Source organism: Oryzias latipes, chromosome 13 (genome assembly GCF_053564925.1).
Source record: "Oryzias latipes strain Hd-rR chromosome 13, Olatipes_Hd-rR_3.1".
NCBI classification, from domain to species: domain Eukaryota; kingdom Metazoa; phylum Chordata; class Actinopteri; order Beloniformes; family Adrianichthyidae; genus Oryzias; species Oryzias latipes.
The window spans coordinates 11,137,679-11,154,146 of NC_136249.1; the positions used below are offsets into that span (position 1 = coordinate 11,137,679).

Below are 16,468 nucleotides of genomic sequence, written 5' to 3' on the forward strand. Positions count from 1 at the left end.
AACATTCCAGGTCAATGCAGGATGTATTGGGTCAACAAGTTGCCATAGCAACATCAGGTACCTATAGAGGAGGTGGCAACACTGCGGGTGTAAGCCAGTCGTCTCTCCATCCATAACGCGGGGTCTAGGAATCGTTCCATGCAAAAATACCTGAAGACCGGTCTGAAGTTTTTGCAAACGTTCATGTAGGCCTCAAGCTTGTAGTCGAATCCCAGACTCTGAGCCTCCTGCAATCACAGCAAAGACGTGGAAAGAAAGCAGAAGTTTATTTAGGACCCTGTAGTGTTCACTTAAAATGCTCTTTCAACGTTCTGCTGAAGGAATACCATCATTTTTTTGCGACAGGCCAGGCTGGTCCAATCCTGAGGTCGGTAGCGTTTGTGGGCTCCTTTGTTCGGTTCTGTTAGAAACTCCCCGATGGGCATGGTGCCGGAGCACCACTCCAACACGCCGCTGCGCTGCGAGAACGGCACCACCTGGATCGAGTGTGAACCACAACGTCTTGCTTTAGAAGGACATTAGACAAGAACCAGAAACCAGTAAAGTCCCAATCCGATCCTCTTTTGATCTATTGTAAAAGCTTTTCCAGTGAGAAATACTCAGAAATGCAATTATGGGTATCGTTTTCATTGTGTCCTCCGTTATCAGAAAAATGCCACTAGAACATGTTAAAAACACCTAAAACAGCATTTTCATCAGAGTTGGTCTTTAAAGAGAAAGATTTTAAAGAAGAAAAACAAATTTTTTATGTTTTTCAACATGTTTTTATAGCAATTCTCTGAAGATGGAGGACATATATTAGGAATCTTAAGATTAAAACTGTTTCTTCAAATTGTGGGGAAGCTGTTATAGTTGTTACATACAAACTACAATTAGCGGGCCACAACCTTCCTGCTCTGCTTCATTCTGATTGATTCACTTGCAGACAAATAGATCCATGAACCTCTTTGTTTTCCGCATCTGAGCTGGAATCTGGTTCAAAACTGTGTAACCAAAGGGATGATGGGAAATCAGTGCAGGATTATTCTGTGCCACAACTACTGAACTACTGTTGCTCTGCAGAAGTTTTGTCCCAGAAAATGACACAGGTTTTTTTTTTGTGTTGCTAAAAAGAGCAATTAAAAGACCACCGGGAACACCTTCACAACAGATCAAAAGCGGATGAGAGTGGGAATTTAAAGAGGAATACTGTTATTTATTAGGGACAACAGGAACCTTGTATCTTCGGATGTTCAGCTTCCTCTTCCGAGTGTCCTTATTGCGCTGCAGCAACATGGAGCACATGCTGAAGACCTGCTGCATCACTGCATCCTGCCGCATGTCGTCCTGACCCTGTTTCACAGCACACAGCAGAACCCGTGGGAAACTCTCTCTAACGTTCCCTTTTAAATACATTTCAATCTGACTATAATGAACGAGCAGAGTCCACACACTGGATTACACTTTATGAAATTCCTACAATTGTTTTTATCTCTTGTATTTTGCCCCAAAGAGTTAAAACAGTTTATTTCTCTGAAAATAATCCAGAGTTTTGGGTGGGTGCAGTTTCATACAGCGACTGTGTAGTTGGTGCTTTTTGACCCCTTCTGTCCCATAATGCCCAAAAGCAGCTGAAGTTGAAGCTGAAGACCAGTTTAAGCAAACTAATACTCCAGTGGGAGATGGAATTCATCCATGTTTCATTCTGACAGGTTTCTCTTTCCAAATGTTCCTCTCATTTATTAAATGTATTCACGATCATCCGAATTTACAAAAAACACACATTTGAGGACGGAGATACTGAGATTTTGACAGCATAATTCAAACATGCTTAAACATGTGATGGTGGAAATCAGTTCATGTGGATCAAAAGCTTTTCATTCTCAAAATCACATATTTGTTTTAAAACAAATATTTTCTGTCAACTGAAAAATCCAGAATTGAAGACAATAAGCTGATCTTATCCAAAATATTTTGACTTCAAACGTTGGAACCAGCCAACAAAAAGGAAAATATATTATAAAATTACACTGATTGTTAATGAAAGACAACAACTAAATGTATGATCATAACAGAATAGTATTTCTGTAAAAAATGATTAAAATAAACTGTTTATTTTTTATTTATTTTCAACGTTCTTACACATTTTCCTTTACTAGGAGACCAAAACACAAGAAGAACTTTTTATAACTACAAACACACATCTGTGTGCTGGTTTTTAAAGGGCCTCATGCTTTTCTTTGGGACACTAAACAACACATTTTTTATGAAGAACGAGTTGTTTTTCACAGCTAATTTTTCTACCCAGAAGAAAAACGTCTGTCTGAGGCTCCGCCTTTCGCTCCGTGTGGGTGCCGCCCATTTCATGACATCAACCTATAGCTGGCCTGGGCAGCGGGTCTGCCTTTTACCCAGGAAAACAAACAACATCCGGACTTTTGCAAAGAGGGATGTGCATATTGCGCATGTAAAATGAAAGTGTTTCAGCCGATCACAGCTAGCTCCACATAGTAAGTGGGGGCGGTGCTGTCAGCCGAAACTCTTCCTGGAAGGGGCTGTTCCTCACTTACACACGTCACAATGAGACGGGGCTGGTGCTCAGAGCGCAGGTTTACAAAGGAATGCTCAGAAAAAAAGAGGAATAAACATTTTTATACATTTAAATGCTCAAAAAGTTGATTTTTAATGATATTAGCCCTTTAAAAAAAGCACAAACACACACCAACACAAGCAAGCATGCATCTGTGTGTACGTGTTTTTATACATGTGCATCCACCCTCTGCTTGTACCAAAACTAGAATAATAATTAGCTGAGTGAAAACTAATCAAGGTTTTGAATAAGAAGCTTCCTGTCCAACTTTAATCACACCTGGCAGCCTCCTAAAAACAAACAATGGAAGAATTTGAGCCTTTGTTTTGGACAAATGAGCTCAGAACAAAGTCAGGAATCGAACACTCGACGACAGAAGCACTTACTTTGATCAGCTGTCTCCTGCTCTTGCCATCCGAGCCCACACAGTCGATGATCTTAGGCAGGTTGACCCCTCCGGCCAGGTGATAGTGAGGCAGGAAGGACCTGACAGTCACCAAGTTGTCATAGCAACCAGACGGATCCACCTGACCACAGCATGAGAAAAAACATCAATAAAAAAAAACAAAAAAAGATCACAGAAACAAATGTTTGTGTGCTCCACAACATCCAGCTGTTCTGTCAGGTGGAATCAGATGTCTTCTTCACCTCCATTACATCACAAAACAAAGCAGAGCATATACCTTCATCTCCATTGTTGGGATTATAACCTCCTCCAGATTCCTAATCTGCATGATGGGCTGGTCGGCTGGGATGGGAATAGCCTCTAAAAGAAAAGGAGGAACACAGACATCTTACAAGTTGAAGCTTCTTCCTTCATTTAGTCAGAATAAAAAAGTAAAACAACTCCCCAAACAGACATCATCAGCACAAACTGAATTCCTCCTCAGCCTTTTGAAGCGCTGCCCGCAGCGTTTATGCCTCACTCACTTTTCTCGGTTTTGTGTCTGCTAGCATCCATATAAGCCAGCGTGATGTAAGCGTCACACAGGCGCTCAATGCCTCGGATCATCTCTGCACGCTTTTTCCTGATCACATTGATGATCTTCTGAGCCACCTGGGAGCGCTCCTGCAGGGATTGGGGTAGGGAATATAAAAAAATATCTATTGAAACCACGATTCATGGACATATAAACCAACTTGCGGTTAGACAAAACTCCTAAATGTCCTCGTCTTGGTCACATTTTTCCATTAATGCTCTCGTATTCTATTCCCTCTGCACCAAAAAACAAAACATTACCAAATGTGTAAAAACTCCGGGATTAAAATGACACAAAGAGTTATGGGGCAGCATGAAGTGTTTTGGAAAATGGTAAATGGTAAATGGCGTATACTTATATAGCGCTTTCTACCTTCTTACGAAGGCCCAAAGCGCTTTACAGTCACAGTCCCATTCACCCATGCACACACACATTCACACACACATTCACACACTGGCGGCGGCTCCGCTGCCGAACACTGGCGCCAACCTCCCACCCACTTTTGTTGCATTCACACTCAAATTTGCGTCTGCTACGTCTTTTTTAAATGCCTGTCTAATTCCTTTTCTGCAGCCGGGTCCCTCTCAATGTTCTCCACCCTTTTGCCACATGGAAGCATCGTCTGTGAAGCATCGTCATCGTCTTATATAGGGCCAACGCAGGGAAGACACAGAGATCAAGTTGTTTTACTTTTGAAGACACCCTATAAAATAAAGTAACAGTAATTATGTCTCCATGTCTGGGTTCATTTACAGATTCTAGCAGAACGGTGAGCTTCACCATCTACTTCTCTGTGACCCAGTTTGTCAACTTGCCGTCCCGCATCATTCCGAGGAGAGAACAAATATAAATGTGGATAAAATCATAGGCACTTTCTGTTATTGTCTCGACACAAATAAGAAAAATATTAATTTCAGGAGGAGAACGATCAGGTTTTGCTCCATGTTGGTTTTCAATTCCACACGTTGATTAGACACATCGACACGTAAACGGGCGAAGGCCGAGTCCCTGATTGGTTGACGCAAGAGTTTTCTATTTTCTTTAATGCTCAAAAGGCTCCACAGGACTTTTGTACATCTACTTGAAATTAAAAGTGGACACCGCCGAAGCCCGACCCGTGTTTAGTATGAACTTAGCTTCTGTGTTGCAGTCTTCAGAGCTTCATGCTGCTCAATCCAACATGCATTTATTTGTTCAGTTACAAAGTGTTATTTCATAAACACGGTTCCAGTCAGCTCAAGATCACAGAAAAAAAGGCTTTGAATGAACCTTTCCACAGGTTTCCTCAGCTTAGTGTTGGATAAATACGATGATTAACATCTAGCTCACCTGGTCAAAAGGTGTGAGCTGCCTGGGAGCGCTCATGGACAGCCGAGTCTTGCCAAAGTTCTCGTCTTTGTTGGCATTCACCAGGGCGAAGATGATGAAGAGTGTGTGGTGAGGGTGCTCCAGGGAAGCCCGACAGATCAGCTGCAAACAGAGCCAACAAGCGGCACTCTGAACGTTGCTTCAAAGACAGAAAACCGTGTGGATAAGAGCACAAACGGAGGATTTTTTCTGACGTCATGAAGGACATCATGGAAGCCCGTGTCCTCGGAGGTCCCGTTCGCCATCTTGGTTCCCATGCGAGCGGCCAGCTGATACATGAGCGGCAGGAACTTGTAGGAGGGAATCTGCTTCACTCCTTTCTGAGGAGCGCATGAAAACCACAGACGCGTGAACGCTCTGCTTCATCACAACAATAAGAGTCATCTTCCGACGTTTCTCCCACCTTCATGGCATTGTTCACGACTTTGATGTCAGCGTTCTCCAGCCAGAGCGACGCCAGGCGGAACACCCATGTGTCGTGCTCTTCGCCTCGCTCCAGACAGCGGATGTAGTTCTCCACCGCCTTACACAGGAAGCGCTGTCTGTCTGTCCGCAGGTTGGACAGGGCCTTCTCATCCAGCTCCAGCTCTCTCTGCACCTTTATCGTGTACCTGTCAGATGTGTCCCCAGATCCGGGTTTTATTCATTTAACCAACAAAGCAGCACGGTTCAAGTGTGAATAACAAATCACCTGTTGGAGGTGACTTTGTGCTGTCTCATCAAGTTCATCTCCTCTTTAGCTTTTTCCAGCAGTGCCTGCTTGTTCTCAAACTCAGAGGAGTTCATGTATTTGTCGATGCTCTGATACTGAGCATCGGAGAAGCGAGCCAGAGACAAGAAAGCCTCGGTCTGCTGGCTCTGGAGCCGGGAGTCCTGAGCTCCACGTTCCCCTTCAACCAGCTCCACTGCCTGAAATAAAATAACACCATGAATAAGTTACACCAGAGGAGGCCGCTGATGAAAAGACAAGCTCAGGAGAAAAGGCGTCCTGTGAAAGCTTCGGCTTTAACTCCTGTTTGTCAATAAACATCCATGCTGGTAGGCACAGCTGTGACTTAGAGGCTGGAGAGGCACTTTGTAGTACAAAGTTTTCACTGCTGTGACCCAGGATAAATGGAAAGAATACATTTCCTTTGAGGAAGAAATAAACTTCAAACAATCATCAATGGAAGAAGAAATCTTACAATGAAACACAGGCTAGCATCATGTCATTGTGGAAAACATCTTGTAGATAGATTTCTGATTCTTTGTTTTGCTCAATAAAGATCTACTCTATTGAAAATACTGTTTTGATCATGTTTTTGTGGCATTTTTTTCATAATTGGGGGCATATGTAGAGAAAATTAAAAGCTTAAAATTGCATTTCTGAGTATTTGTTTACATGTTTTTTATTCTTGTCAATCAGGAGCAGATGAAAACAAATGCAGTTTAAAAAATCTGCATCTTTGTGACGTAGAAAGTACGCTGGGTGGGCCACAAACTGCTCCAAGCTGTCAGCAACCTGAAGGGGGGGGGGCAGGAAAATGGATGGCATCTGCCAGACAGTACGAGCTGTTGAGGTTTTTGTCTAATTTTTACTTAATAAATGTGTAAATAAAAGATTAAACAGATATAGACCATGTCCATTAATAAGTTAAAGGAGGTGTTTAGGGAAACCTACACCTTTTTTTAAATTCTTATTTGCATACTGGTAACAGTGGCGGTTCCACGCTAACTTACTCCCGGGCAGGTGTGGTCCTTATTTTTATTTCCCCATTTAAAACAAAAAAAATGCATGAAATTTATAAACTCGTATTACAGGGGTGTCAAACTCAGTCGCACAGGGGGCCTAAATTAAACACACACTTTAGGTTGCGGGTCGAACGAGATAAACATTTACTGAACACACTTAAGCTAAACTTTTAAACCTTTAAATATTAACATTTTGAACATAAATATGAATAAAAACCAACAGGAATATTGATCCAGAATAAATCAAGTTGAACCTTAAATAGCATATAATATTTTGCTCTCCATTAAAATACATTCTATCAAAATTATACAAATGTGAACATGCTGCAGAACAAAACAAACAAAGCCTGGAAATATTAATAATTAGAAATAACAAATCAAATTATTCTGTTTTCTTTGCTCTTTGTCCGTTTTGAGCTCCTGGCATCATTTTTAGCAATAAGTTCATTTCTGCTTGGTGTGTGATGTCTTATGTGTCTCTTTGTGAAATGAATCAGAGGGATTTGATTTTTTAAAAACATGTTATTGTGATTATCATTTTATGGTCTCATAAAACATTAAAAACTAAATCATCACTGGAATTATTCCAAAATATTTGACATTTCCTAGTTTTGTGAAACACCAATGGTAAAAATCCTCGAAAAACCTCAATACTTTCATAAACGAATGACAAACTATTGCTCATTTATGATCTCAAAAAGTGCAGCTGTTTAACGGACTGCATCACCTGCTGCCTTTATGTTTAATACTGACACCAACTAAAGAACAGGCAGACGTAAAAAATGCATTTTAGATGGAAAATAAAGACATAAAAATGTCTACAATAGTTAAAAAATAATGAAATTATTAGCACAAGCTGAGAAATCTAAAGGCTCCCAATGATCCAGGGGTTGCGCAATCGCGGCTGCGCTCCGTGCTCAGCTCGCAGCCTGCACCCACTACCCCTACCCTTTCCTTCACACACATTTGCACCCACTACTCTAAGACAGGAGCGCATGCAGCAGCGGGGGGCGCCAATTCGCAGGTTTCAGGCGGTTACAAACTCTGTGATATTACAGATAATAGGAAACCAATAGTGGCGCAGATTTTTTTTGTTTTTTTTGTAACAAGCACCTAGCTGCCGCCCCCCTTTAAATTTTTTGCCCCGAGCAATTGCCCGTATGGACCGTGCCTAAAAACGCTACTGGCTGGAAGTTAAGGCAAGAGGTCTAGGGGAAGACCAAAGAGGAGGTTTATGGATGAGGAGAACGGATTCATGAAGGCAGCTGGTGTTAGAGTGGAGGATGCAGAAGACAGGGTTAGATGGAGGAAGCTGATTGGCTGTGGCGACTCCTGAAGGGAAAAGACGAAAGGAAAAGAAGATTCTAGAACAGGGGTCGGGAACCTTTTTGGCCAAGAGAGCCATAAATGCCACATATTTTGAAATGTAATTTCGAAAGAGCCATACAATAATGTAGTGTCCCTTCCCCACACTGAGGCACGGAGACTTAACCTCTTTTAAAGTTCTTTATTCTGGTTACTGCAGACCGCAACAAACGCCGTTCAATTAATTCAGCAACTCCTGAATCTCTCCCGCTGACACGAGAGCGCTTCTCCCAACTTTATATTCACCTGCTCCCGCTGCAGCCCTCCCATTTCCCTTATTCGGCCCATAGCTGAACCCCATTGGTCCAAACTACCTAACAACAGGCTGAGCGACAGAACTGAGAGCCAATCAGATCTCTGCTTGATGCGGTCAATGAACTCCAGAACTTTTAACGCGGCCCAACAGCCATCCAACTCAGTCCGCGACAATATGTTTAAAACTAAATATACAAATGAATGTGTGCATTTGATTTAATTTCAACATTTTTAAAGTACAATAAGTCTGTGGATTCTTTTTAATAACATTGTTATTCTGTTGCTAATAAATATGAGTATTTCTCGTGGTAGTTTTGCTGATGGTCTAGTCTGGTTGATACGTGGTGAGTTTCTGCTTCATGCAGGCGTTGAGACTTTAAACGTGATCGTCTGTCTGAATGTTCTGTAGATGTGACAAAAAGACTGCTCACATGTAGACGGGGAGACAAACACACACTCACACGCTGCAGTGAGTGACGGGCAGTGGGTTTTACGTTTTTACAATCCCTGCGCGATTCACCTGCTGCCGGTCCCCATACCCCCCCACCCTCTGCTTTCTTCCTCACACATCCCGTCCCCGCTACTGCGCGCTCTTTCTCAGAGACGGGAGCGCGTAGTTTTAGGCACGTCAATTCACAGGTTTCCAGCTGGTACAAACTCTGTGAAATAATAGATAATAGTAACTGATAGCGCTGGCGCAGATTTCTCTCTCTAAGCACTGCTACTACTGCGCGCCTCTGGCATCGTATCGCGCCCGAGAAGGACTGGTCTAATGAAAAAAAAACTATAATTAAAGATTTGTCTGCGAGCCACATGTGACCATCAAAAGAGCCATATATGGCTCGCGAGCCATAGGTTCCCGACCCCTGTTCTAGAAGGACAGAGACTTTTGAATATGGATTTAGTGTGAAAACTGTTGGTTTTTTTTTTTTTTTTTTGCCTGAAAACTGCTCTATTTTGATAAAACAAAGCCCAGTGTATGAAGAACCTCTTTTTCCATCTTACCCTCTCCAAGTATTTTTCCAGGATAACTCCAGGACTTTCCAGACAGGTTTCAGCCAGCCAGTTCCCACAAAGTCTGAGGCTCTCGGTGTACGCAGGAACCACATCAGGGTCAAAATCCACCTGACCAACACATACAGTTTGATAACAAAGTTTATCTTCTTTTATTCCCCTGGAATTATTTTTTTAAATTCTGAGGTTTAAACTGAGCATTTTTCCTGCTTTACATTAGAAAATGTATGTTTGACCTTGTCCTCTAGACTGTGAATCATCTGTCTCAGCTGGCCCAGAGCCAGACCCTGCTCTCCCTTTGCCCAGGAAACCTGGGCCTCCTGCAGCTGCCACGAGCTCCCCGCTCCCCCCTGTATCTTCATCTGGTGGACCGCACGCTCTGCAAGCTGGAGAATAGCGAGCCTTTAGCAGGAAACCTTTCTGGCTTGAAATCTGTTAGGATGCACGTTTTGCTTCTACCTGGGTGTTTCCGGCCTTCCGAGCCAAACAGCAGAGCTCCATGAGATGGTCCGTGAGCGCAGAACTGAGGTTCGTGCTGTTCAAGTTTCCCAATTTGGATAAGAGAGCGTGTTGAGCCACAGAGCGCACCGCCAGTATGGGCTCCACCACAGCGAAGTCGCTGTCGGCTAGCAAATGGGAGTGCTGACGCCACTGACGGCAGATGTTGCTCAGAGCCAGATCAGAGAAAGGCCTGGTGCAAAACGGAACAGACGGTTCAGCGCCACCTTTCACTCCTGTTATCACAGGAGCTTCATAATCAAACTGACCTGGAGAAGAGTTGCTTGAAACTCTCCAGCTCCTTGATGCTCTGCAGGTTTCTGAGGGCTGGATACAGAGAAGACACGGCCTCTAGACTGTCCCTGCAGAGCTCCTCCACTTCAGCACGCCTGCGGCAGACACACAAGCTGTAGGAAGCCACTGCTACCAGCAACAACATGACATCCGCAGGGCGTTTCCATACCGGGCCTGTTTCAGCGTTTCATCAAACATGGAGAACTCTTTGTCCCTCAGTGCTTGCAGAGAACAAAAGATGGATTCATGAAAGCCAGGGACGGATTTCTCACTTCTGTTATGGGGGAATAGATTTAGACAAACATGTTACCAAGACAAGAACAGTAGATGTCACTGTGAGAGGTACACTCCCCTACCTCTCTGCTAGCTCACAGTCCCACTGGCTGTTCCTCCAAGCAGCTTGGAAGCGAAGTTCTCGCAGCTCAGCTCCCCACTCCACCCCCTCACTCTCCAGACCTCTCATGTAAGTGGCCAGGATGTTGCTCAGACCGAAGTTCTGCAGGCCCTGTTTGACATTTGGGACGTCCGGATGACAGGGATTTCACAATAAGAGAAAAGATTCTGTGTAGGCTCCTTTTGATATATTTTACCTCCACAATTCCAACTTGTCGAGTGACCTCAGGTAGAGTGGTGTGAAGGTCGTATGAGGTCAGAGCTTTTCCCCACAAAGCCTCATGTTCATAGGTTCGAATCCTGTGTGGAACAGTTGTAAATAAAACATCAACAATGCGGCAAATACAGCCAATATTTGGCTTCTACCTTATCAACGGGCTGTTCATCGTCTCTCCTCCACAGCCGTACAGACTGTCCGGGTCGCCGATGCTGCGATAAACTTCAATCAGCAGCTCCTACAAACAATAAAAAAAAATAAAACAGATTTAAGTCGATTAAAGACCCACTCCAATGAAAATGGTGTTTTTAACATGTTCTTAGGGGCCTTTTTCTGGTGATTGTGGACAGAAAAATTGACCTTAAAATTGCATTTAGGAGTTTTTCTTTAGGTAAATTGTTGTGAATCAGGAGCAGAGTTTATTTATTGCATAGAAAATATGCTGGTAGGACCACAAGCTCCCTGCTCTGCTTCATTCAAATGTCTAGACAAATAAATCCATGTATGTTTTTGTTTTCCCCGTCTGAGTTGGAATCTGGCTCAAAACTGCACAGCTGGATAGCTTTATTTCTGACAGAATAAATATATCAAACAAGATATTTCTGTTACAGATTTGACACATTTTTATAAATGATGAAATATAAATAACTTTCACACCTGCAGATTGATGCTGACGTCTTCCACACTCTTCTCCGTCAGACTGGAGATGGTGAGGGTCTGACTGTTCGCTTCAAAGTTAATTTTGCGTGATGCTCTGGACTTGGTTCTGCACATTTGATCAAGAAATAAAAAAAAAAAAAAAAAGAGAGTTAGAAAAAATAAAATCAAACCTCCAAGCATACCTGCAAGTTTCCTCCATGTTGGCTTTGATCTTGTCAACGTAGATCTCTGTGTAGAGCAGAGCGGTGAAGTGCGCCAAGCAGGACTGAGCAGCTTTGGCCACAACCAGGTAGTTCAAGTCCAGCCAAAAGTTTGAGTCACACACTGTTCCACCGGAGTTCCTGGACAGAGGGGAGACGACATCCTCATGAAGACAGTACGTCAGTTTGAAGACACCAGCGTCCTCACTATGTCGAGCTGGTACAGTTTTCACTCCGTAGTCGCGGAGGTTAGGGGCTGCAAATAAGCAGGTTTTTAGAAGTTTCCATCTTTTTGGGGGCCCTAAAGCAGGTCCTCACTCCATCATCAACACCTCAAAACTTGCCATGGTGCTGAAAGAAGCTACAAGAAGCAGAGCTGTCTGGACATCTTTGCTCATCCTGTGCTACCAACAACCATCTCCGTATTCGACATGCTAGAGACTTTTGGATTGAATCAGGATAGGATATGTTCGGGTCAGAGGAACCAAGCTGTGACGGGGTTAAGGGTTTTCAAATGTTTCTAGAGAAAGCTTTCAAGAGATGTTGTCAGTTTATACCAAAGTGCATGAGGAATGTGGCAGCATCATGATGGAAAAATTCTCTGAAGGTGGCGTGTCCACAGTCAAAGAGTGAGGAGAGCAGGAGTGCGGTGTTACAGCTTACCTCTTAGAATCAAGCGGTCTCTGCTGATGTCTCAGGTAGTCGATAGCAGCCAGCATGGTCCGCAGAGAGCTCTTGTCACATGAGTTCTGAGTGGGAGCGGGAGACTCTGAGGAAAAAAGATAGACAGGACGCAATCCCACCTGATGCTAAGGAAAATTCATCACCGTTTAGCTTTTTCAGGAAGAACTGTACCATTATCTGGGATGAGAGGTGTGGCAGACCGACTTGCAGCCTGAGCATTTCTTGCACAGAAACTGAAGAACTCTTGGATGTGGGAGGAGAGCAGCTCCCTCCAGGAACCGGAGGGGTCATCCAGAAGGATGGAGTGAATGATGAGGGGGAGCAGCCTCTGGCAGTGGTCCCCGCTGACCTGAAGACAGGTAGAGGAGTTTTTAGAGATGCTGGTTCGCTATTTGGCTGAAGCCAAAGACAAACAGAAACTATGTCCTAGAAAATGACATGCGTTTTTACAAAATTTGGGATAAAAACAGCACAACAAAAGCCTGAATGGCTTTCATGAACTTACCAGACATAGGTCTCGTGAGAGCAGCAAAGGCTGGCTCCTGACGCCTCCACTGTCGAGTAGAGCGGTGCAAAGCTCCTTCAGCCAGGTTTGGTGGCTGCCCGTCTGGGGAATCCAAAACTCCTGGCTCTCCAGCTTTGCCTTGGCCTCCAAACTCTCCACAACACTTAAAGCTGACAACTAAACAGAAACATCAGAATCAGTGATTGACCAAGTACTTGCTTTTTTTCTAGCAACAGACAACTTTCTTGTTAGTCTCCACATTATTTTAGAAATAAAGGTTCAAATTTTGTTCACTTTAAAGTCACCTTTAGGAAACTCCCATTCAAACATATTCATGCAATATGTCTAATTATCCTAAGTATGATTCGTCATTGTATGAATGTATAACTGATGATTGTATTGTTGTTGTGTATTATTCTTATTTGATTGCTTGAAATAAACCATTTCAAAATCAAAAAACCTTTACAAAACTTCTTTTTTCCCACTGAATGTATTGATTATAAAATAGAAAATAGATAAATGAACAGATATTTAATCAAATCAAATGATGAGCTCATGAATTGTTACCATTGACTGTATATAAGAACTGGTCAGAGCCTCCCCTCCCCCTCACGTTTCAAATAGGAAGTACATGCTGGCTCCAAGAAGCCAAAATCCCATAAACTATTGAGAAATAATCAGCTATTACTCACTCCTTCTCTTTGGCAGAATAAACATTCACGTGTTCTTGCTACTCCTAATTGATTTCATGATATTTTTTCTGTAGTGCAAATTATCCAACTTATAAGCTGAAGCTTTTATTTATATAGCGTTTCACGACTCCTTTAGGAGGACCAAAGTGCTTTCCGATAAAAGATAGACTGGAGAAAGGCAAATTAAGAGCAAAATGAAAAACGGAACAATCAGATGCCTCAGTAAATGTATGTGGTCCTGCGCCCAACCTTCAAACGTCTGGGGTGTGGACCTTCAACAAGCTCACTTCCAATTGGTGAGAGTGGTTGCCACAGAAACGTTGACTCAGGCCGATTCAGACCAATCACTGCTTACCGTACTAACAACATCTGGTTCCAACATATCGCCAAAGAAATGGCGACCAAATTGACTTCATTTTGTTGGAAGTTGTTTTCTATGTGTGAGGTCACACTCACTCAGTCCAGTTCTTATTTACAGTCAATTATTTTAACAAAAATACATTCGACCTTCAACAGTAACAAACAGCCCAGCGAATGCCATTCTTTTCATGTTTGCCATGAACGTTGAGGCAAAGTGTACATATTCTTTTCCACCTTATTCTTGGCTGTTCTGAATGGATTCAGGTACGCCAGCATGGGGTCGCGGTTACTTTTGTGCAGGTCCCAGAAGTCCACTCCAGCCTGGGTGGCCAGGATACCCTTCACACACTGAGCTGCCGCCTTCTTCACCTCAATTCTGACGAACGGCATCCACAAAAAAAAGAAACAGTGAGTTGCACACCAAGCCTTCATTTAGGGAGCTGCAGGGTTCACTGTACCGCTGCTGTGTGAGTGCCTCGTTCATGCAGTTGAGGATGATGTAAAGACTCTGTGACTCCGTAGAGGAAAACAGAGCCACTGCCTGGTTGTAGAGAGCATCTCTGCCGTGAAGGAGTGCAATGGTGGAGAGGTCGACTGGACCCAGCTCTCCCAGGCAGCTCCCTGCTGCCTCTGCAGGTCAAAGGTTTGATCAAACCCCAAACTCAAAACAAAACAAAAAATCACTTTCCAGACAGATGTGTCAGCAAGCATGAAAGAAAGGTAAACCCGCTACACACCGAGAATCTCAGCTCCTCCGGGGTGGTTGACCGCTAACTTACAAAGCTGCAACAGACGGAGAATGAGCTTGACCAGCACGCTGTCAGAGGGGTCGGCTATAATGGCAAAGCAGAACAGGTGAGTAAAGTCGATCATTTTCCTGCTGTTAAAGGTGGGCACGCTTGGCGGAAATGTGGGGGTTCAGGTTCATTCTAGGGTAAATTGTCCCACATTTCTGCCTTTGTGCCACAGACTAATCAGAACATAATATTGACAGTACAATACCATGGCACTCTTTCAGCAGATCTCGAAGCTGTTCCTTGTTGAGATGCAGTTGTCTGGTCAGCTCCTTAAGACCCTCAAGCCTGGTCAGAGGTAAGGAGTCACAGGAGGCCACCGACAGGAAGTGGGTGATCTCCTGCAGAAGGGCCAATGGACAGAGTTTTCCTTGTCTTTAAGGAATCTCATCACCCGGAAGCATGAATTATGTCTTAAAGACCCTTTTGATCAATTTTAAGAGCGTTCCCAGTGATCTTTTATTGATAATGCCGTTTTTAGCCAGAATTTAAAAAATAAAACTGTCATATTCTAGGAAACAGTTGTGAGACTGTTGGCACAGAGCAACCCCACCCCCCTTTCCATCACCCATGTGTTTACATGCTATTCCGCTAGCTTACAGCTCCTCACATCTAAACCTAACATTACTGCAACTGCAACAAAAACACCAACTAACATCGCAGCTATGCAGCCGTACAGTTTTGATCCAGATACCAGCTCAGACGAGGAAAACAAAGACGTTCATGGATCTATTTGTCTAAGTAGATGCATCAGAATGGAGCGGAGCAGGGAACTCTGTTTCTTTGAAACTAATGCCTCCCTTTTTCAAACAACATTTTTTCATCTGCTTCTGATGCACAATGATTTGAATAAAGAAATACTTAAATACTTAAATACCTGAGCCTAATTTTCTTTAAATATCTCTTCCATAAATCAGAGAAGCCATAAGAACATGTTAAAAACACCCAAAACACCATGTTCATGGAGCGGGGCCTCCCATGTGGAGAACTGGGTTATGTTTCTGTCACCTGTCTCAGCGTGAAGGTGCCGTCGTTGTATTTGAGTTTGTGCTGCACAGAACGGAGTTCTTTAAAGTCAGGAAGGTTGGGAAAAGGCTCCAAACTTTGGATGGCTCCCTTTAACTTCTGCTGGTTTTCTATTATGAGAAACTGCAACAAACTCAACACCTACAAAAAACAGAAGAATGGGAATTTGAAACTTACAGGTAAGAATTTGGCAGAAATATATATGGTTTGCTTTTCACATTTGCCTAAAAAATAATAAAGACATTAATCAATAAGAAATTAATTAATTTGTAATAATATATTTTAAATAATACAGGAAAAAGTCTGTAAAATTTGTTAGATTTATAAAAAGCAGTGTAAAAATTAAGAGCAAAATTAAACTATTCATCCATCCATTTCCTTAACCCCCTAAATCCCCTTATGGGTCATGGGGTTGCTGGAGCCTGTCCCCGGCTACTGTTGGGTGAAGGCGGGGTACACCCTGGAGAGGCCACCAGTCTGTCACAGGGCCAAAATTAAACTAATTACTGTTATTTTGTAAGTTTTAAGCTTCGAGATACGGCTAAAATCTAAAGAAACTGAATTCATTGTAATGAATCATTTTGTTATTGGGCACAAAATGAGTTTGTGTGAAATGAAACTTCAGACGAACAAATTTTCTAGTTACCTGTTTGGAGATAACAGGCCGACTGGTCACCTGTGCCGTTAGAGTCCCCACAATGACCTGCAGGTGGCAGTCTAAGGCACCATCGCAGAACTGCAGCGCCGCCTGACACACAGAGGTCAGCAGGTCGCAGCACAGGGAGAGGCTGCGCTGGGAAACCTCGTCATACTCCGTCGGTCTGTGTGTGTGGAGGGAGGTGGCGTTGGGTAACGTTTCCGGT

The 16,468-nt window shown here is 43.2% G+C and overlaps 1 protein-coding gene across 4 annotated transcripts in view; it reads right to left on the reverse strand.

Annotated features, from left to right (window-relative positions):
• Window positions 1-16,468, reverse strand: part of atm (ATM serine/threonine kinase) — a 35,125-nt gene that overhangs the window by 2,251 nt on the left and 16,406 nt on the right. For all 4 annotated transcript variants that reach the window (XM_078929615.1, XM_020708434.3, XM_011482862.4 and 1 more), the window contains 29 exons: window positions 16,252-16,426; window positions 15,588-15,746; window positions 14,788-14,920; window positions 14,523-14,618; window positions 14,244-14,415; window positions 14,020-14,161; window positions 12,734-12,910; window positions 12,400-12,577; window positions 12,208-12,313; window positions 11,527-11,685; window positions 11,342-11,450; window positions 10,834-10,922; window positions 10,665-10,767; window positions 10,431-10,579; window positions 10,244-10,348; window positions 10,050-10,169; window positions 9,742-9,973; window positions 9,519-9,668; window positions 9,274-9,393; window positions 5,609-5,826; window positions 5,321-5,528; window positions 5,112-5,237; window positions 4,879-5,019; window positions 3,500-3,638; window positions 3,253-3,335; window positions 2,956-3,096; window positions 1,216-1,332; window positions 327-476; window positions 62-227 (listed from right to left, as the gene is read on the reverse strand). In XM_078929615.1, coding sequence (XP_078785741.1) covers window positions 62-227; window positions 327-476; window positions 1,216-1,332; window positions 2,956-3,096; window positions 3,253-3,335; window positions 3,500-3,638; window positions 4,879-5,019; window positions 5,112-5,237; window positions 5,321-5,528; window positions 5,609-5,826; window positions 9,274-9,393; window positions 9,519-9,668; window positions 9,742-9,973; window positions 10,050-10,169; window positions 10,244-10,348; window positions 10,431-10,579; window positions 10,665-10,767; window positions 10,834-10,922; window positions 11,342-11,450; window positions 11,527-11,685; window positions 12,208-12,313; window positions 12,400-12,577; window positions 12,734-12,910; window positions 14,020-14,161; window positions 14,244-14,415; window positions 14,523-14,618; window positions 14,788-14,920; window positions 15,588-15,746; window positions 16,252-16,426 — 4,163 coding nt within the window. The remainder of the gene's footprint in view (window positions 1-61; window positions 228-326; window positions 477-1,215; window positions 1,333-2,955; window positions 3,097-3,252; window positions 3,336-3,499; window positions 3,639-4,878; window positions 5,020-5,111; window positions 5,238-5,320; window positions 5,529-5,608; window positions 5,827-9,273; window positions 9,394-9,518; window positions 9,669-9,741; window positions 9,974-10,049; window positions 10,170-10,243; window positions 10,349-10,430; window positions 10,580-10,664; window positions 10,768-10,833; window positions 10,923-11,341; window positions 11,451-11,526; window positions 11,686-12,207; window positions 12,314-12,399; window positions 12,578-12,733; window positions 12,911-14,019; window positions 14,162-14,243; window positions 14,416-14,522; window positions 14,619-14,787; window positions 14,921-15,587; window positions 15,747-16,251; window positions 16,427-16,468) is intronic.